The sequence below is a fragment of the Scardinius erythrophthalmus genome (assembly GCF_964197995.2).
Source record: "Scardinius erythrophthalmus genome assembly, chromosome: 8".
In the NCBI taxonomy this organism is placed as follows: Eukaryota; Metazoa; Chordata; class Actinopteri; order Cypriniformes; family Leuciscidae; genus Scardinius; species Scardinius erythrophthalmus.
The window spans coordinates 5,481,601-5,503,311 of NC_138228.1; the positions used below are offsets into that span (position 1 = coordinate 5,481,601).

Consider the following 21,711-nt stretch of genomic DNA (forward strand, 5'->3'; position numbering starts at 1 on the left):
TGAATGTTTTCTTTATCTTACAAAAGCACAATGTTCTTTTTGCACATGTTCTTTTTCTGAATGTTTGATACACACACACACACTCCTCTTCTCTTCTCTGATGACGTGTTCATGGTAACCTGTCACTCATTTGAGAATAGTGTTGCAAAGGGGCTTAACATTTCCGGTAAATTTCCAGAAACTTTCCAAAAGTTTTAGAAATTTCCCAAAAAATCCTGGAAAGTTTCCAAAAATTCCAAAAAAGGAATTTTGCAAACCTACAGGAGATGGACAAATAGCAAACCACAACCATCCAATCAATTCCCCATGGACAAAATCAAGTCCCGTCCTATATTTTTTCCTGTCCAAGAAGCCATTTTACTCGGATATACGTCAGAACAGGGAAGAAAAGACGATTGCAACTCCATTTCATGTTGACTTTAATAATGCATTCAAATCTCACTCGTTATTCAAAAATGCTGAAGACTTCACATGAGTGAACTACAATTCTGTTAGACACAATGCAATTACAAATGATTTGAATTATTTAACAGAAGCAATACATCTCTGGGTCTGAAAACACATAACAAGCACACATGTCTTGTAAGGAAGTAAGCAACATGTGCTGCTGTTTTATTCACATCTCTGAATCTGCAGCGGGTGAAAGGCAGCCATCAAAGCCATGTTTGCTCCAGATTTCCCACCACACACCAGTTCTTCTCCATGTAAACCCACTGGCACGACCTTAACTTCAACTCTTACATGCTTTGAAAGAGAGGCAAATGTGAGCTTTTTCGCTCAAGTCCTAGGCCTGTTATGAATGGCGATTCCCATGTCTCTAAAGCAGTAAAATTGAATCCACAGAAAACACATCTGAGAGGAGAATACACACTCTTGGGAGTCCTGAGGATGTTCTGCTTACTGTAAATCATCCATCGCCCCATGCACGGCACACAGTCCAACGGCAGCGGCTTTCAGCATATTCGTTCATATTTACAGTAGCTGTTTAAAAAAAAAATAATAATTCGGAGATACCATTTTCAGCGTCTGAGCTTCTGAGATCCTTTAAAACATTTTAGAAAAACGGAGCGCTCTTCTGCAGTTGTGGACTGAGCAGTGCATACAGTGGTTGCTTTGCATTGTTGCAATGCTCTAGTCATTATAATGTTTGATTGTTCTCTGTTCTGTTTAGGGTTACACTGAGACCGAGTTTATGAGAGAAGGGAACTTCATATGTAGCTGAGGTATGAAATAATGAGTGCTGGATGGTGATGTTTATGCATATTTCTGCTAATAAAAGGCGAAAGTATAGAGATGCATGCGTTATGGCCTGCTCTTGTTGTGACACCAATTATAATGAAAGCTGTTGAAATCTCTTTAAGGTTAATAAATACATTTTCTTTTTAGCAGAATTGGTCATTTTTCCAAAGAGAATTTAAAATGAGTGTTTCCAGCTTTCTGGCAAGTACTTCTGCAAGTGAATCGCCTGGCTGGAACATTAATTTATTTTTATGCAACTAATAAAGTGTTTTTTCTCGGTTAAGCCTGACATCCTCAATATGCTATTTTACACAGAGGTACGCTTTTTGTCTTTACCTTTGACCTCGTACATTTTCTAGCCAGACTCACAGTGTTTGAGCGAGCTGATAGACTTCCAAATCCAGGACACACCACAGCAATAGATGGTGTGAACCTAGAAACTAGGGATATGGAAAATGGGTCTGCTTTCAGGAGGCATAATAACTGTGGAAAATATAGCTGCAAGCAGCAATTATGGAAAAAAGACACAGTATAACACAGATCATACAGTATATTACAATTCAACCAATCTTCAAAGAATCAGTGGATGGAAGAATTATGCTTTTTGATCAGCTGTAAAAAGTTTATGAGCACTGTTAGATTGAATATAAATGGCAGAAATATGTGATCTACACTCCAGGGCAAAAAAAGTGGCTAAACATTAAGCTTTTAATTGTCTAAACCACAAATTATTGGTCAGGAAATTAGCTAAATTTAAGCAAATGCACTACAGTACTTAAAAAGCCATTGGTGTCTCAGAAAAGCACCAAAGACAGAATGAAGTTTTTGCCAGAATATGTGAAGGTGTGTGTGGAGTGATGAATCACAATGAAACACGAGTTGCAAGGTGATGCTCCAGAGCGGCGTCTTCAAAAATCTGCTGAGAAATATAATAATAAAAGAATCTTTACCACAGTGAAGCATGGAGGAAGAGGAGCCTTTTCAGCTGCTGGTATTATCGAGCTGCTTCACTATCATGTAATGCTTTGGAATACAGGAGAATATTACATGACTTGCTTCCCACAAATGAAAAGTTGCTATCTAAAGAGAAATGATCAGATGTTATTTTTCAACAGGACAATCATCCTGCCCACACTTCAGAAATAACCAAATAGGCTTGAGAACATGTCTATCAGGCTCATGTTTTGTTCTGTTTTGTCTGGTACCCAAAACTGTATAAACTAAATATCTTCTATCAGACTGAGAGGTTGACAGAGGAAGCCGTGAAAGCCGTTTTTTTAATTATTATTATTTTTTATATATAATCTTAGTTGCATAATGTTCAATGCTCTGACTTTGTTTGACCAGCACAAATCTAACAAGTGTCATACCAAAGAAAAAAAGCAATGGAAAATTACTGCTTCACAACATGTTGGTATAAATTACCATAAACTATTGATTAAATAAAACAAAGCAAAACAAAACACACACACACACAAACAGAAACAAAATTGAACTTTCATGGTCTGAGGGGTGAGGACCATCTGATCCATCTACTCAGTGGCTGCTGTGTTAAACTTAACAGGTGCAAGAAATCACAAATGTATAGACCTGTACAGAGTTATTGGCAGAAATACATGTAGGCTACAACTTTGTTTTCATTTTGAGGTCAAGTTAGACTTATGCATTATCAGGACAGGCCAGGGTCATAAAAATTCTGTCATTATCTATTATTACCAGTCATTTTACTTTTCATATTTTAATGATAAGCTATGCATTTACTTATTTATGAAGAGAAAGTTGAACAGAGACCGCGCGCCACTTTTCAGGTTTCATCATGAATGTTTGTCTAATAAATCGCAATTTAGCTTTGTGCTTTGTTACTTGTAATATGAAACAAAGTCTCGGCTCTCAAATTCTGTCCATTTTATCACAAAAATCAAACAATAAATACCGTTTTGGCGCTCTTTAATGTGGCGCGAGATCACATCGATCAGTTCAAGTGAAGCAGAGCGAGAGTGAACGCGATCAGTCCTTTTTACTACGTTACAGAACGAAATACGCATGAATGAACTTCAGAAAATATGTTGAAAAATACAGTACAACTTACTGAAATCCGTATCATGTCTCTCATGTAATCGCTCAATCAGTGCAGAAAGATGGCATTAAAACATTTTGTAAACAAAGTCACGTAACTCAGAAAAGCCATTCGTTGGCCATTAACTTGATAGTCAGCAAGAGCGCACTCGCCACCAAGTGGACAGGGTGGGAATTACAGTTACAAGTTACAATACATCACCCACAGTGTGTCAAAATGGCGGATGGCTTTCAAATTTTTCCATCACTTCTAAAATATTCCATCGATTACAGAAAATGTTCGGACCTCTGTTTGCACTACAAGGTTTTTAAAAGTCCGATCCCAAAACTTGTGAGATGATACCTCTCTCTCCTATCTCGTGCCAAATTTCACTAATTTTTACCTTACAGTTCTCGGATATTCCATAGTTCTTCCTGTCCTTGTGCCCTTTTTTGTTTTATGTGGACATTGTGCAAGAAACTGCGGGAAATTAACGGATTATCTGCCCCTGTAAACATAATATGTGTGAAAATGACTAAAAGTTGTTGGTGTTGTACTGCCACTAATGTTCAATGCAGCTGGAAACTGTGGTGAATTGTATGTATATGTACATTATTGGAGTTTTACAAAAATGAGTGTATGAGACACCATTGTAAAATGCTCTAAAGCATATTTCTATGCTTCTGCTCTTGGCTGCATGGACGTTAAGATCTTAACACCACTAGTCTGAACACAGATCCTAATCCTGTCTAGACTGCGCTGCATTACAGAGGACTTTGTCAAACGTGGACCCAGTGGAGTCCAGTTGAATCTGCAATCTGCTCGAAACGATTTAAACAAATCTCTTCAAGCAGCGCTAACTAGCTCGATGTATTCAACTACTGATTTATATCGATAACCTTAAGTGAACAGATAACGCTAGGTCTGTGAATGTAAAGACAATTCCAGTGTCTGGCCTTCACACAACCGAACCAATATAAATTGGCTGCAAAATGTAAATTGGAAAAAGTTGCAATGCTTATACTACAGATATCCCAGGCATTCTCAGCTGGTGCCTTAACAGCATGCTTATTTGTCTTATAATAGAATATAGACTTATTATTTAGCTATTTGGAGTTTAATGATCCTTTTACTTTAGTCTTATCCCCTGTAGGGAAGTTTCTGCAATTTGAATTGGAACGAGAAAAAAATTCTCTGAAAAATTCTTGAAAAAAATAAAGAAATGGCTGACTAAATTCTGTCAGCCATCACTAATCTTCACATAATCAAGCAAACAGTTTGGGAAAAATCACTGATGCTACAATAGCTATTTGACCTCAGATTATTTCATCTCCCTTTTAATTAGTCCATCCCCAAACAGTCTTTCAGTACATGATTAGCACAACCCGGCTTCCTGGAAAACAGTGGAAGTATTACAGAATGTTAAAATTCATGTTTATACTAATTGCATTACTGCTCCCTGTATACCTGCAGAAATGGAAAGCTTGAAATCTAAGAACGCCAATTGCTCATCAATATTACAGTCTCACTGTGGCGCTTAATAACAACCAATTACCTTTACACAAATGCTGTGTGGATGTATTTTCCTGAAAAAAAGGATGCTATTAAACCATGTCCCTTGAAAATATAAACAGAAAATAGAGACCTTTTATAGATTATCAGAGTTTGAACCATTATCTTGTGCTTGTCCGGGGTATAAAATTAGAGCCACATAATGCATATCGTATTCTGAAATCTCTGATTTGTACGAGGGCCTATATTTCATCCATCAGCACTCCTTACTATGGATATCAAGCAATGCCATAGGGGTTCAGAAGGTCCCTCTGTAGTGCAAAATGAATACGGAACATGAAATAAGTTGATTTAAAATTTATAAAAAGAGAAAAGAATATTATACATAAAATTACATCAACTGAAATGTAGTGAATCAATATAAAAGTGTAGTACAGTGCTTTAATTAAAGAATTCTCAGAAAAAAAAAATCTTTTTAGTTTTAGATTTGAATAAGGCTCCAGTCGGGGCACATCTGAGCTCTTCTGGACGGTGCAGTCGTTGGCATAAAAGCTAAACGCTTTCTCATGTTTGGAATGAACCTAAGTTATTTCCAGCTGACTTTTCTAATTATCTAAGAGGTCTATTGGCATTCTGTAATCTATAAGTAAAATCGCTTTAAAATCAATTCTATAGTGACCACAAACACATGTGCATTACATACTCAATAACATGCTCGACACAACATGCTCTTTAAACTAACCAGTCAAATGTTGCTACTGTTTGCAGATTACATAAAGTCATTGCAATTCTGAATGTGATTCCTTTACTGCTATTACCTGACAAGCATCTGTTCTTTTGAGATCTGACACCTGCAGCCTCACTCTATTCGCTTGAGCTAGGAGATGTGACTGACTCTACTAACTAACCAAGTGCCATTGTAAGGATTTTTCAGCTCTTGCCTTATCATGGCAATACCCTGCAATATCATATCTGAGACACACTCCCCGACTGCGTGGGGAAAAGCCTCTCGCGAATATCAGCGGATGCACTTTTTTTTTTATACTGGGGTTAAAAACTGTCAGCTGTCACTCTTGTCATTCCTGCGCCTCACTTGAACTGAGCATGAGCAGAGCGAGCAAAAAGTAAAAAAAAAAGTAAATGCCCCTGACTAATGAGTTTTTTTTTTTCAGAGAGGGTTATATGTAAATCAATAGACCTATTGATCGAACTGGTTTTGCTGAGAATCATGCCTCCATACACCCGTGATATCTCCCTGATTTCTCACATTAGTCATGATAATAAATCATGCATTATTATTACTGTAGCTTTCCTTTAAAGGTACACCATGTATAGCGGTTAACACATTGTTAATAGAGAATATGGTTATCCATCACGTGGGTTTAGACAAAATGTTCGAATTCATACGAGTGAGGTCGTACGAATTCGTATGAATTAGCCACCCTTTACTCACTCGTACGAATTGGTCGTGAGATAGCATTGCTTATTCTGGAGAGATTATTTTTTGTTGTTGTGAAGAGACGAAAAGGAGCGCATTAGAGCTTATAGCTCTAGTGCTTTACAATAGCACAGCTCTAATTTCTTTTCCACTCTCATGTCTCAAGCCTTTGGGACTTTCACATCTGGTCATGAGTGGCTCTTGTCAACCCTCCACAAGTCATTGCTATTTGTAAAGTAAAACCCACCAGAAACCACTTTTAAACCAAATAATGATACCTACTGTTTTCCCACTCTCCCCAGATGGCTTTAGAAGAACACGATCTCGAAGATAGGAAGAGAGAGATGTATTTTTCTGGAAGAGTAGGCGCTATTAGACAGATTAAACATCACACCATCCTCTGTGTTTATTAAATCAACTCAGCTGGAGATAACAGTTTCAGCAGTGTTCTCCTGGAAGACTCTTATTTCCTATATCATTTTCATTATCACATAAAGAAGTTTTCCAATTCATTGCTAACTGATCATATTAATTTGGTGGTGTGTATTCCAGGAAGACAATGCAAGCGGCTGAACTGATGATGACTTCAGAAATGCAGCAATGGGAATTATTATGAGGTATGAAATCGCGGTCTGCTGCCTAGTTTATGCCTACACCCCAGAAAATGATTCAGTGCACGAGTTTCTGTTTATATAGGAACGGAAGATTCAGCTTCTTCTGTCCTCTTATTAGAAAATGTAGAGAAAGTAGAACCACGATAGTACATGAAAATTCCAACCACTAATGTCTAATAAATTTATTATAAATAAATTCACGGCACATTATTCATTTTTTTTAACACAGTTTAACATTTCGAGGTAATATTAATCAGTATTCAGATTGTGTCAGAGCTCTTGAGGGCCCTCAGGCTGCTAACAGAGGGGTAAACATCTAAAAAAAAAAAAAAAACGGCATGTGGTGCACTTATGCGAATGTCCACAATTTGCTAAGGTATCACTAATTAAAAAGTGAGTAAGCAGAAAAATAATGTTATGTCAGGTCAATAATTTGATCGAATTTTATTCAATTCAACGTTCCTCTTCAATTTTTTTTATTAGAATTTTTTTTTATTTGAAAAGTTAGTCATTAAAATTTACTATTCTGAGACCAGCCATGATAAAGTTGTCATATTAAACCCTACACTTGATGTAGGCTGTAGAAGTTTTCAAACAGCTGAATAACTTACTGAAACAGAAATCATGTTTTTCAAGGCTTTATTGCATCTAAACTGGGAATAGCACATCAACTGTGATACAAGTGATAAATTAGTTTGAACTCAATTACAAAAAGTTTCAAATTAGACGTTTCTTTTCTGTAGTTTGGCAAATTATTATGTTAGAATAATTTCTAAAGGATCGTGTGATACTGAAGACTGAAGTACTGGGTACATTGTAAGCACATCAATGATTTTCGTGTATGTATGTATACACACACACACACACACACACACACACACACACACACACACACACACACACACACACACACACACGCGCGCGCACACACACACATATATATATATATATATATATATATATATATATATATATAGCTGGTAAGTCCCGCCCCTTCCGCTAACCCCACTGGACCTCTAGGTTGAAAAATCGTCAATGCAAGTGAAGGGGAGAAAATAATTATTTTCTGGTCCCGTTTGAATTGTGCCATGAATGTGAACATATGTTGTCTGTGAATTTTTTATATAACTTTTCGTGTAAAGAATGCTACAATTTAGAGGGTAGAAGTTTGATACGGTTAGACTTTGTGTGAGAGCACTTTAACTCTTCGCTGCTTTCGACGCGTTTGAAACGTCACCACCACTCGCACATGGACACTAGCTCACGGATCCTGCTAAACATGGCTGTCTTTGGTGCACTTCACTGCCTTCTTTCAGGGAGAGGACAAAATCGTTGAGGTTGGCGAAAACCACGGGTAAGTCAACTTTATGGGGTGACGTCACATAGGCGACATGTAGTCTTTCTCGTTATGTCTTATCCACAACTGCTGGCCGAAGAATCATACCATATACTGTCAAACTCGTAACATGAAAAATGATATAAAAAATTCACAGACAACATATGTTCACATTCAAGGCACAATTCAAACGGGACCAGAAAATAATTATTTTCTCCCATTCACTTGCATTGATGATTTTTCAACTTAGAGGTCCACTTGGGGTTTTACGGATGGGCGGGACTTACCAGCTCGAGAGAGAGATCGAGAGAGAGAGAGAGAGAGAGAGAGAGAGAGAGAGAGAGAGAGAGAGATGGTAGAAATGTCAAAACATCTCATCCATCAGAACTGTTTGTTTTAATGAGCAGCCCACTCTACAGGAGGAAGAGAAGGGCATGATGGGTAATTAGAGTGAGTATTTAATTAGGTTGTAGGCTTAGGTTACTCTGAGTTCTATTAAATGCTTTGCATTGTTGACCTTTACAGCTTAATTTGACTTAAGACACAACATCTCAAAAACAGTGGAGCCTAATAGAAGATGAATGATTTAGCTAGGACCAGCATATGCCGGCAGGCTACCTTATGAATATTAATGCGGGTTTGCTCTTTAAGATTAAACACCTTGAAACAGTTTGACATCGTCAGGCTGTGTGCATGTTATAGATCAATTAGCTGCAGGAGATGTTTCGTCAAAGTAGTTTCAATTCGAGTACAGCATACTATATCGGAGTGCATATTTCAGATTGTGGCCTACTGCCAGTAATGACACTCACTCAATATAAGGAGCTAAATCAATTTCTACAACATTTCATGGCACTCTATCATACTTTTTTTTAAATAATCCAACATAGTTCAGCTATATTAAAGTGGTTATTAGTAAGAGTTATGTGCAGCGATATCATCAGTCTGTGGTTAAAAATCTGCTAAAACAAAGTGTAACTAACATCTCCAACTACAGTTTATATCGTAATCTATAGTTCAAATACTGTATTTATTTACACGTCCAGTCCAGAGGGAATGTCCAAGCAACTAAATGAAAAATAACTATTTCTAGAGTACAAATGTGATGAGGTGAAAGATAATAGGTGAATAATTGTGTTTTTATGCACTGTGTGGGAGGCAGTGAGAAACTTTACTGCAAAGCCCCACAGCTGTTCACTGTAAAATCTGTCCTCGCAATGACTTTACGGCTGGCGCGCCGCCACACTTTTATATCTGTGTGCACAGATTCGCACAAAGTTAAAGTTTGTTTTTAACCAGGTGGGAAAGATACGGCTGCCATGAAACCTTCCTCCATCCTTGAGGAGTAACTCGCCTCCAAATGAACCTAATGAATCATCTATCACTGTCCAGGTACAGAAGAAAAGATGCTACTCATTGGTGTCATGTTTGGAAATGTTGTCAACATATCTGCAGGGTGAAGCTGTACTTTTGCGTCACCGCACACAGAATGCATAATACTGCATCGCTGTTCTTATCTCCAAATGTCAGATAAGGTTTAAAAACCAGGCTGTTTCTGTTGGCTGTTGTTTCTATCTTAAGATACACCGTCTGCATAGTATCCAAATGCATTTTTTTTTTTTTGCATGTGTGTGTTTGACCGTGTAATCCTGCTTTTGGCAACCAGAAATCGGCATGAATCCACTGGCACTGCGTGTCTCACAGCTGGCCCGGATTCTTCAGCTTCCTTTTCTCCTCTGACGACGACTGTTGTTGTTCCTGAAAATACTGTTTTACCTCCTCATAACTCAACGCGTAAAGAGCCAAACCAATAGAGATGTACTTCCACTGTGAGTTTGAATAGAAGTATTGATGGAGCTATTTAAATTCACTTTGAAGTTGCTGATGGGCTCTATTTCCTACACCTTTTCCCTGACTCGAGTGGGTTAGATGCTATGAAGAGGGGAAAATTGGCTTTCTGAGCTGTAATTAGCCTATCAGAATGCCTTTCTCGAATTCATCCAAACCCCATATAAGCGTTAATGGAGGCTGAAGGCAAGAAAATGGTTGGCGTTTCCAAGATCAGAGTAGAATGGCACACGGCACTCTTTTTTGCATTGTTTTGCTTTTACAGTATTTTCGCAGTTATGGCAGAACGGAAGGTTGTTTTTGGATCCAAAGATTGGAGGTAATATGTAAATCCAAAATGAATGTCTCATTCCCGGTGCTGAATGAAGCACTTGACTTTGAAAAGTTTGTAACAAGTCAGCCTCGATTCGAAGCAAATGTAATCAGGCATATTCTGCCTCTCCGCAAGAGAGGCTGATATAAATCAGGTTTTGATCACGGCTCATTTTTATTTATAAGATCTTGTAGAGGCAAGTTTTTCAAGGGAAGACAACATCATATTTTTGGAAGCCACAGTGTAGCTACAGGTAAATTGGCTCTTCGCACGGATTTGTCACTATCGGCCTCATTTTCCTGTGAAGCGATCTGAGAGAGAGCATGTAGTCCGTCAGGGAGTTGTCCAGCTCAAACATTCATGAGGAACCTCTCTTTCTTTCTGGGATACACTTGGCATGCTTTCCCTTAGAAGTTTTGATGATAATTGGCAAGGTAGCAAATGGCCTGAAATCATAATTTGCAGGTGGACGTTTCTACTGGCAGAGTGTTTTACCACCTCCGACTCGAGGAAAAGATGCTGTTGCCTCATTAAAATTGTGCCTGTATTTTTACACAGACATAAATGTGACAAAAAGCAACAACTACATCATGGGAGCACAAAAGCCTCGATTAACTGAAATAATCTTTAAAGAACAGCTTTAATTTCCAAGACAAAGCTGTCATGTCAAGGCCAAAAAAAGAACGAGCTGCCATCAAGACTCAACTCACCACAACTTCTAGTCACCTAGTCTCTTTATATCTTTCAGTCAAGTGTTTACATAAAAAAGAATAGAAACTTTAGCAGGGAAAAGTGGTGGGCAGCGAGAGGATGGACGGAGATCAAATGTCCAAAGGTCTTTGAAAAAGCTAAGAACCAAAGCTTTTACGTTATTACGATGTGCTGCTCACGTACAGGATACACCAATGAGGACTTTCCCTTGATCCCGTGGGATCTAGGTTATTGACCTTGCACTCTAACGGTATATCAGGGCCTTTCTTGAAGCACCAGAGGTGTTAATTAAACGGAGAGGAAGAGTCAGGACGCAGGAAATGCACGGTTTGTTTTACTCCACAAATAACCATTTATTCTTCACACATTTAGCGAAAATCACGGTTTATTGTAAAGGACACAAGAAGGTAGAGAAACAGAGAGATGTAGCAGTAGATTAAGTACTCGGTGCATGGCACATCATTCTTAGGGAGACGACTCACTGTGAGTCGAGTTTTTCTCTTTAATTCTGGCACCAAAAGCTCCGAAATATTCAATGGTGATAGTTGGCCAGCCAACTTGAGCCTCGTAATATGGAGTAGGAGGAGTAAATTAATCTTTGCTACAACACGAGACAAACCGTACCTTCACGTTAAACAGTTCTTTTCCTAATTTCAGCTGAACTGGGATTGATTCGGTTTCTGTTAGGGCTGCACAATTAATCGGAATAAAAACGAAAACGCGATATGGCTTAGTGTGACTATCGAATCGCAAAGGCTGCGATCGAATTAAATAAGTACATGCACTGCGTGTTTCAGAGTGAAGCGCAGCACTGTGTGAGCAGCTTATGATCTGGTGTCTTCAGCTCGATTAACAGTAAATGCTGCTCCACACAAACTCATATCTCAGCATGTGCTCTGAGTTTGGGTCGCTAATTACGTGCATTTAAAAAAATGCAACGCACCAAACTTGAGAATTGTTGGGAAACTGTCTGAGAAGTGAGAAGTGCTTATAAACCGGCTGTTGTCAAAAAAAAAAATGCTTTAAGGGCTCTCTGTAGTTTCTTGACTAAATAAAAGCTGGTTTAACATTTGAAAATGAAAAAATTAAGACTAAAATATTATAAGTTTAATTTTACAGTTGTACTGTAAAATAAAAATCACATTTTAAGTCACAGTTTATCAGAAAAATCACAATTCAGTTCCCCCCCCCCCCCCCCAAATCGTGCAGCCCTATTTTGCATTCAGGACATACAGTATTCAATAGTTCAATATTTTCAGAAGCTGCTTTGACAAAAGCTTGAATTTGACCTCATGTGTAAATTTACAGAACTCAAATGACCCCCAGCGTGACTTTTAACACTGAAATTCTGGTCTGCGGTGCCAGAAATAGTCTTTAATTACAAACAACACAAATCAAAGAACATTGTGTCCTCACTTCAGAAGAGAAAAAAAAAATCAAATCAAAGTAGATAGTGAAAAAAAAAAGAAAAATGAATAACAGTTATTAAAAACCACCAGTACCATCATAACCTTGTAAAATCAATATCTAAAACTCTATAATGCATGCCATACTATGTGGTTGTTGTTGTTTTTTTACATATTTTTTTTTTTTTTTAAGAAAGTTCAAAATCGAATGTTGGGAATATCATTTTCTACATTAGCAGTGTTAGACTGATTATTATTTTTTGTGTGTCTGTCGTTGTTTGTGTTTGCCTACAGTGTGTGTGTGCTTATAAGCTCAGTGATGAAGAGGGGCTTAAACCGATATGACATCATTTTTACCATGCAGAAAATCTGCCAAGTCTTCCACTGTCCTTTCAGTTGTGTTTGTCCATTTGTGTCTTTTTTAGCTCTCCGTCTGTTTTCCCGCTTTCCTCTGCTGTCCTTTCTTGACCTTGTCCGATCTGCTCTGGGGTCTTGGACTAGAGAACAGAAGTGACAAGAGAAGAGAATACATGCATATGGTAGTGAAGTCTGGCACAAACAGAGCAGGTGATTAGACATTTACACTTTCCTCTCCGTTTCCCCTGTCGCGTCAGACTGACCTATCATTGACAAAAACTGTCACCGCTTGCTGGAGTGCCCAGGGCTAACACTTCTTAGCACTGGAGCAAATAGTTATCTGTGAAAGTGTGTGTATATCTATGCTTACTGCGTCTTGACAGCTCACTTCTATGTTATGCGAATTTTGGCAAATTTGCATTGGAGTCGAAAAGTCTGAGACAATCTGGAATAAAAAAAAAAAAAATTCAATCCGAAAATAGTATAATATAATAAGTTTAATTTTAAACAAGACACGTGACAATGTACAGTAAAGTGAATACGAAATTTTTCAGATTCTGCACATTTTCTGTTCTAATATATTTTAAAATGCTATTTATTCCTTTGAATTTTCAACATCATTACTCCAGTCTTCAGTATCACATGATCCTTCAGAAATCATTCTAATATGCTCGACTCATATTTTGCATATTTCTTATATTATCAATGTTGAAAACATTTGTGCTCGTTCATTTTTTGTGAAAAGCATAATCAATTTTTTTCAGGATTCTTTGATGGCTAGAAAGTCAAAAGAACAGCATTTATTTAAAACCGAAATCATTACGAATGTTTTTATTCTCTCTTTTGATCAATTTCATGTGTCCTGGCTGAATAAACTTATTCATCAATATTTTAAATGAATACTACATTAATTCATTCAGTATTCATTTATTTCAAAAAAAGTTTTGAACGATACTGTAATTTGTAATGAAGAAATGTCAGTGCTAATTAAAATGAAATGAACAAGCATTTTCACTTTCACAAGTTTCAGACTTTTAGACTCCATTTTGTTTTCGTTTCGTTTGTTTTCATTAACCCCCTCAAAAATGAAAATAATTTACTTGGTTTTGTGCGGAACACAAAAGAATTATTATATTTTGAATTCCAATGATGTTTTGCTTTCATATGGGCAAAAACTGTTGAAAAAAAATCTTCAAATTCATCTTCTTTTGATGAAGGAAAGTGAGCAACTGATGACAGAATTTAAATTTTTCTCTCTCTTTAATTCTTTCATCAGAACACTCACTCGACTGTGTCCAAATGTCTTTTTCATCTCAGATGAACTCTCGGTCTGATTGGAACATTCTGCTCCCATCTGAAGGAACAAAGAGAGAGAGACAGAAAAGAACATGTTCATTTAAAAAGCAAACAATGGAGCAGAGACACTGTATAGGCTATAAATGTTTGCTGTTTACATTTTCCACAAAAGCCCTGAGCTACAGTATGAGATTATACAATAGAAAAAAAGATTAATCATGTTGCTCAAGGGATGGAGTATTTTCAGGAGGTGTTTTATATGCTTGTCTATAGGAGCTCTGAAACAAGCTAGAAAGATGTTTCTGGATCAACACATTAAATAGAAGAGAACAAGACTACAAGAGACAGTGTTTACCTGGAAAATACCCCCTCTTTTTTTTTATTCTGACAGGACAAACAACAGGGAGGCTAAGTTAATGGAAGTGCTGTAGAATGGTGTCAGCCAAAAGAACAACTTTATATAGGTAGTAAAGATTAACCATCTAAAACTCTTGTTCATTTTCCTTCACTGCCTAGGTCTGCTTCAAGTGCTGTTTGCTCAAAATTATTGAGGTTGAGGAATTTTTTAAGGAATATAGTACTGAAGCCAGCAGAGATAAACAAAACGAGTCGCAAATATCAGCGTTTACACGTGCCTTTGGACCACTGATGCCAACTGTTTTCAATGGAAAGTCGCTAGATAATGTCATATGCTAATTAGCACCTTCATGACATCATTACGTCACATTTGCATTCTGCCTAATGTCAGCCCTTTACAATTGTTTGCAAGTCTTTTATTCTTATCAAGGCTGCATTTATTTGATCAAAACCACATTAAAAACAGCGATATTGTGAAATATTTTTCTAATTTAAAATAAATGTTTTCTATTATATATAATATATAATATATTTTAAAATGTAATTTATTCCTGAGATTGCAAAGCTGAATTATCAGTCTTTGGTGTGTCACATGATATTACTTATTCTTATATTACTTATTATTATCAATATGGAAAACTATGGAAGCTTGTTTCCGCCACTGAGTAATAAATAAATAATAATAATTGCGACTTTTTATCTCACAATTCTGACTTTTTTTCTCACAATTGCGATATATCAAGTCAGAATTGTGACTTTTTTTCTCAGAATTGCGAGATATGAAATCAGAATTGTGAGAAATAAAGTCGCAATTCTGAGAAATAAAGTCGCAATTGCGAGATATAAAGTCAGAATTGCATGATATAAAGTCGCAATTGCGTGTTATAAAGTCAGAATTGTGAGATGTAAACTATTTTGAGGTAAAAAAGCCAAACAAAAAAAATCTGTCTTTTTTTTCCTTAGAATTTGACTTTATATCTCACAATTGTGAGTTTATATCTCACAATTCTGAGAAAAGATGTCAGAATTGCGAGATATAAAGTCGCAATTGCGAGAAAAAAAAGTCCGAATTCTGACTTTATAAGACGCAATTGCGACTTTATTTCACGCAATTCTGACTTTATATCTCGCAATTCTGACTTTATAACACGCAATTCTGAGAAATAAAGTCAGAATTGCGAGATGTAAACTCGCAATTGTGAGATAAAATGTTTTATTTTGTGGCGGAAACAAGCTTCCATAGAAAACAGTTGTACAGCTTAGTAATATTTTTTTTAACAGAGATACATTTTCATGATGTTTTAAGTAAAATAAACATTTATTTGAAACAGAAATCTTTTGTAACATTATACATGTCTTTACTGTAACATTTGATCAATTTAATTAATAAAAGTAATAATTTCTTTCAAAAGATTACCCTTTTGAACTGTAGTGTATGGAGTCCAAAATTTGAGACAAACATTTAAAATTGGGACTTTTTTAAATGTAAAGCTTACTGATAAATCTATAGATTCTGCATTATTTAAAGGTTAATAAATAAAGTTAAAGGTCATGTGACTCTTTGTACAGACAGTCCATTGAAGCTCAAGATGCTCTTTGATCATTTCAAATCATGCTGGAGAGCCTGATCATAAGGCAGAAGAAAAACAAAACACATACTAAAACATAATAATAATAATAATAATAATAAAAAATACAATAATGAAAAAACAAGTAATAAAAACTCGGTGAGTGTTTTAGCGCAATTTTCTCACCTCATGGGATCACAACACTAAGAGATAGTAAATCTTTTCCTGGATTTTTTTTTGTGCGTTCCCGAGATTAGACCGTCCTTAACATAATGCCCAAAACCCGAAGTCTCTAGGTGGTCTGGTTGAGGAGTAGATAGAAGTGCAAGATTGGTGCGCACAGACGCACAGAACAGAAATCAGGAGTTAACAATTGCAATTTGTCCGGTGGAAAATTGCGCTAAAAACTGATTTGTGGACTGGTCTTCAAACACACACTACTCTATGATAAATGATTTGGTAAATGACTTATGTAAGAAAGAACATTCAGCAGCATTCATAAATGATAAGATGCCCCTGGTGAGAAAGTCAGAGTAATGTGTTTAATCTCCGTCACACTGCTGTCATCAGGACCATCAGCAGACTGAGATCTGCTTCGGGAACATTTTCATTAGACAATCTTCATGGCATGTCATCTACAGAGGACGACACGTCTCCTTGGATCCTGTGTTTCTACTGTGTCTCTTCTTCACGTGGCTATATCTTCCCCTCTCTAGCCACTTACTCACAATCACACAATCACACACACACACACACACACACACAATCCTGTCATTATATTTGATAAGCGCATGTCAGCAGTCAGTGAGATGTATGTCGTCTGGCTTACAGTACTGTTCTCTGCCATGCTGATATCCGTGAAGCGCCGTCTCAAACCTTGCAGAATACAGGATCCACATCATGTGTCAACTGATGACGACCAGAGATCAAGTACAGATAATGGCTTGAAAAAGAATAACGAATAATTTTGCCGAATAATATTCGGCTGAGGCTCACACAGTCACTCCTCGTGTTTGCTGGATAACAGGTGAGCCAAAAGAAAGCACGATATTATACATAAATCTCTAAAATCACAACACAATAATGAGTGTGTGAAGTGAATGAGTGTACAGTATACTACACTATGAATGAAATTGAATAGCAGCGTTGCTGTTGCCTCTCTGCCTCAGAAATCAGAGCTTGGCAAGAGTAAATCAACTAAAATACTATATCATACACATTCTACTATTTGATATGTGTAATTACATGGTTTAAAGATTAAACCTTGTACGATATGATACAGTAATGAATGGAATAACACAGCAAGATCTCTGAGCGTCTTTCAGAAACCAAACCAGCTGACTGTCAAGGAGCCTAATAATTAACTAGGATACATATACATTTTCTACTACTTGATATGTCTATTTAAATGTTTTAAACTTTGCATGATATGATAGGCTATAATTTGTTCAGATTTGCATTTGTTATGCATAGTAAAAGTGTTTAGTTACTTTTCTTTTCTTCCTCCTCAACTTCTATGTTCTCTAATCAGCTATTTATAGAGTCCGACTCCTCTTATGTGAAGTTGGGGTTGTCCTGACATTACTCAGTACACAGAGTTCCTCTGGAATATATATATATCTCGGGTCGCCTGAAGCAAAACCGCATTACACCTCAAAGCACTGCCTATATGAGGTAATCGGCTCTGACAGTTAGAAGATGTTTAGTATGATAAAAAATATATTATTTTATCAGTTACACGAGGCATATTTGTTCAGTGATAACTGCAAAGAAAACAGTACAGACATAACAGTCTTAAGTAGCCCCCACCCCCACTTCCGTTTTGTCCGAATACTGATATGAATAATTAAAAAAATTGTTACAGATACAGATATTGCCTTAACGGCACACCCCTAATGCTTACCATACGAATGAGTGCGTTTCTCAAAATGGGATTGTAATCTGTTTAATCTGCACATTTTTTCTTTTTTTTTTAATACCTCCAAAGATCTACAGTATGACATGCACTCAGAAAAAAATTACAAAGATAGATTATAATCATTTTGAGGTCATTTTTAGCTTTTTTGTAGGCAATTTATTATTGAAAAATCAGGGTAAATCCCAAGGCATAGTTCTTTTTTATACATTTTTTATGACTACTGTATGTGTACAGTGCTTGTGATGTGAATTTCATCATCAGCCATATTTTTGCACATGCACCTTGGTGCACATGCACCTTGAATTTCTTTTGTGTTGATTGGTTGGTCCAAAAACTGGCAACACTGACCCAGGCTTTTTTTTTTTTTTTTGACAATCAAAAAAAGAAGGATGATACAAAAAAAAAACTAAAAAAAGCTCAACTACATTAGACAGCTGCGTCGACAAGCATTTGTGTGAGTGATTAAGAGATACTAAGTATAGTTGCATGATATTGGGGAAAAAAATGGCATTGTGATATTTAGTTTTTCTGTGATATACATTGCCATATGAAAACAATTTCACCAGATGACTTGAATAGGCTCTATTAGGAAATAATCAATAATTCTAGAATGACTGGGGTGATTTTATAGGGGAGTGAATCTGCAGAGAAAACAATAAACAAATTACAAACATAGATAAATAAAACAGAACAAAGATACACATGAAATAAAGAGTGCTTTATGTTTTTCAGGTAAGTCTAACAGTATTCAGGTACGGAAATTGAATAATCGAATGTAAAGTAACTGTATAAATTAAATATACAAAAGATTTAGATTTTGTCTTTGTATTTTGTCCTTTGATTAACATTCATGACACAGTCACCAGCAGTAAAATTAGGCTGCTGTCACTACAAGACCGAATGCACGGATCCAATATAATGATACGCATCTGCTTTCTTTCTCAATTGTCTACGTTCACGTGAGCCATAAGCGACTTTTCACGAGGATACTCACCGAGACAGGCGTTTTGATATCATTTTGCATGTATGTGTCCCACAAATAGATGCCGAGGAGAAGGGAATTTTGTTGTTCTCGTGCAGTTCAGTGTGTGCGCACAGAAAACAGCGTGAGTTTCAAACTAAGTAAACTGTGTTTACAATGTTGCTTTTTTTTTAAATAGCGGGTGCTGGTGTTTCATCTGGCGCGCATTTAGCCAATAAGCGTACACTTACATCACTGGTAGTTTATATTGTGATGTGTTACTGTGCGTTCGTTCACACCAAACGCGAATAGCGCGTCAAATTCGCGTCTACCGTGTCTAGTTGGACGTTTGAACATTTTGAATCCATTCACGCGTCCAGAGCAAAATTGACGCGCGTAAAGAGCAAAAGTTTGAAGCGAAATTGACGCGCGTCTGAGGCGAAATCCGCTTGTCTGTTTGCAAGATGGCTGATGTTGATCGAGCATTCATCGAGAGTTACCGCATGAGAGTTCCGGACACCAACTACAGGCGCTCTATCCCAGCTGAGCCTGTCCGCCTGTCTTCGGTTAGAAAATGTATATGAAATTTTAAATACAGTATATTAAATATTGAAAAACTATCAATGTTTTTCAAACTACGGATACCACTGTTGGTGCTCTTTCTAGTGATACTCACTAGTATATACTCACTTTATAGTGATACTCAGTTAACTGCTATATTGAATATTATATTCTGCTATATGCTATATTGCTATACTCCATTTTGAATGAGTGACTCCGAGCGGGAATTTATCCCGTCACTTCACCACGTGACAGTAGCAAGCAGGCTCCTGATTGGTTAACGCGGCGCGAACAGATACGCCAAAGTTCAGACTTTTCAACTCGGGCGGCAGACGCGAATTCGCGTCAAACGCGTGAATGCACAAAAAGCACCAAATAAAATCATTTGCGTATAAAGCGCGTATCGCGCCAGACGCTCAATTCGTGTCCACCGCGCCGCGCTAAACGCCTAATTCGCACTGCAGGACCTCCAGACGCGCGTAAACGGTCTTTACATTGACTTAACATTGAAATTACTCGCGCCACACGCTCTATTCACGTTTGGTGTGAACGCAGCATTAGACCCTACTCTGAAGTAGGAGCTAATTTAGTCCCCCCAAAAGGCGGGGTCCCAGTCCGTAAAGCGGGTGCTTCCACCAATAAGAACTAAAAAATCGTTCCTCCGGTGCGAAGCCCCTTTGACTGGCCCAAAACGGTATTGGCTCACCAATGGTGTGATTTTGAGGCGGGTCTATCTGTTTAGCTGACCAATGGAAGACAGGGGAGTGTTTAAACAACCTGTTTGAAAACAATCATTATTATTAGTTCCATTTGGTGCCGTAAAGGGACAGAAATTACACACTTCACCATTAACGGAATGGAGCAGTGATATTTTCTCATGGGTCCAACAGCAGCGGTTCAATATACCATTGATCAGGAGAAAACTGCTGAGCGAGGCCTCAAAGCTTATTCTCGAACGAAATTGAATGCAAAGTTGTAAATGATCCTAAATGGCTAAGGGATACACTGAGATGCAATGAACATAAGTCGTCCCATTTAGTCCAAAGGGTAAGGAAGTGGCCATTAGAGTATAAGGGGCACTAAAGATTTACCTTCACCATCTGGCAGTCTTTCGGTCCTGTGCTCTCTCTCCTCATTACCGCACTGCTCAAAGGCAATTTACTTGTTGTTGTGATCCGGGGAACTTTCGGGATGTCCTTAAGGAAGAGAGCATAAAGAAACAGAATGTTATGTTATGAAAGACACAAAGGAATAGAGAGAGAAAGAAAAAGAGGAAAAATAGGAGAGTGCTGGGGTTAAATTCTCCAGACGGTTTATTATAAAGCACAGACAATTTTCCACTTAGGTTAATCTGAAGTCAGTTGTCAGCTCTCTCTCTCTCTATTGTGATCTACTACTCGACTGTTCTGTTATTGTTTTCCATTCAGCATTCATGCTTTTATCCAAAGAGACTTACAGTAAATGACATCTGTTCCATTAGCCTAACAACATAAATATAAATGCTAAGTATTTTGCTGGTTCTGTGCTGATAGAGATTCTAATAATGATAATAATATGTTTATAATATCAATAACAGTATATTATATATAAAATATAAATATAAATGTATACCTGTATACCTTATATATATATATATATATATATATATATATATATATATATATATATATATATATATATATATATATATATATATATATATATATATATATATATATATCAAACACTATCAACTATGAAAACACTATCAAAGTCCCTTTAAGGCAAGTCATTTGTTTCAATGTTTTCAACATTGATAATAATAAGAATTTTTCTTGAGCAGCAAATCAGCATATTAGAATGATTACTGAAGGATCATGCAACATTCTGAAAACTGGAGTAATGATGCTGAAAATTCAGCTTTGCATCACAGGAATAAATTATATTTCAAAATGTATTCAAATATAAAAACAATATTAGCATTTTACTGCATTTTTCATCAAATAAATCCAGCCTTGGTGAGCAGAAGAGACTTCTTTCGACCCCAGACTTATGAATGGTAGTGTATCTTTAGATAATTTTTTTATTTTTATTAGTTTATTCTATTTTGGAGGAATGACATTGTGTATGTTTTGTCTGCAATAATAGCAATAAACCTGTAGAAAAATGATCAAATAATGTCTTTTTTTGCATCATTGATCCTCAGACACTCAGAACCAGCAGGTAAATTTGTCTCTGATT

The 21,711-nt window shown here is 36.8% G+C and overlaps 1 protein-coding gene across 3 annotated transcripts in view; it reads right to left on the reverse strand.

Annotated features, from left to right (window-relative positions):
• Window positions 1-11,403: 11,403 nt before the first annotated feature.
• Window positions 11,404-21,711, reverse strand: part of luzp2 (leucine zipper protein 2) — a 168,064-nt gene continuing 157,756 nt past the window's right edge. For 2 of the 3 annotated variants that reach the window (XM_081371841.1, XM_081371839.1), the window contains 3 exons: window positions 20,583-20,687; window positions 14,116-14,184; window positions 12,664-12,970 (listed from right to left, as the gene is read on the reverse strand). In XM_081371841.1, the coding sequence (XP_081227967.1) occupies window positions 12,866-12,970; window positions 14,116-14,184; window positions 20,583-20,687 (279 nt within the window). In that variant the 3' untranslated portion in view covers window positions 12,664-12,865. Of the gene's footprint in view, window positions 12,971-14,115; window positions 14,185-20,582; window positions 20,688-21,711 lie in introns of all 3 variants that reach the window. The other variant, XM_081371840.1, reaches the window with a different exon arrangement.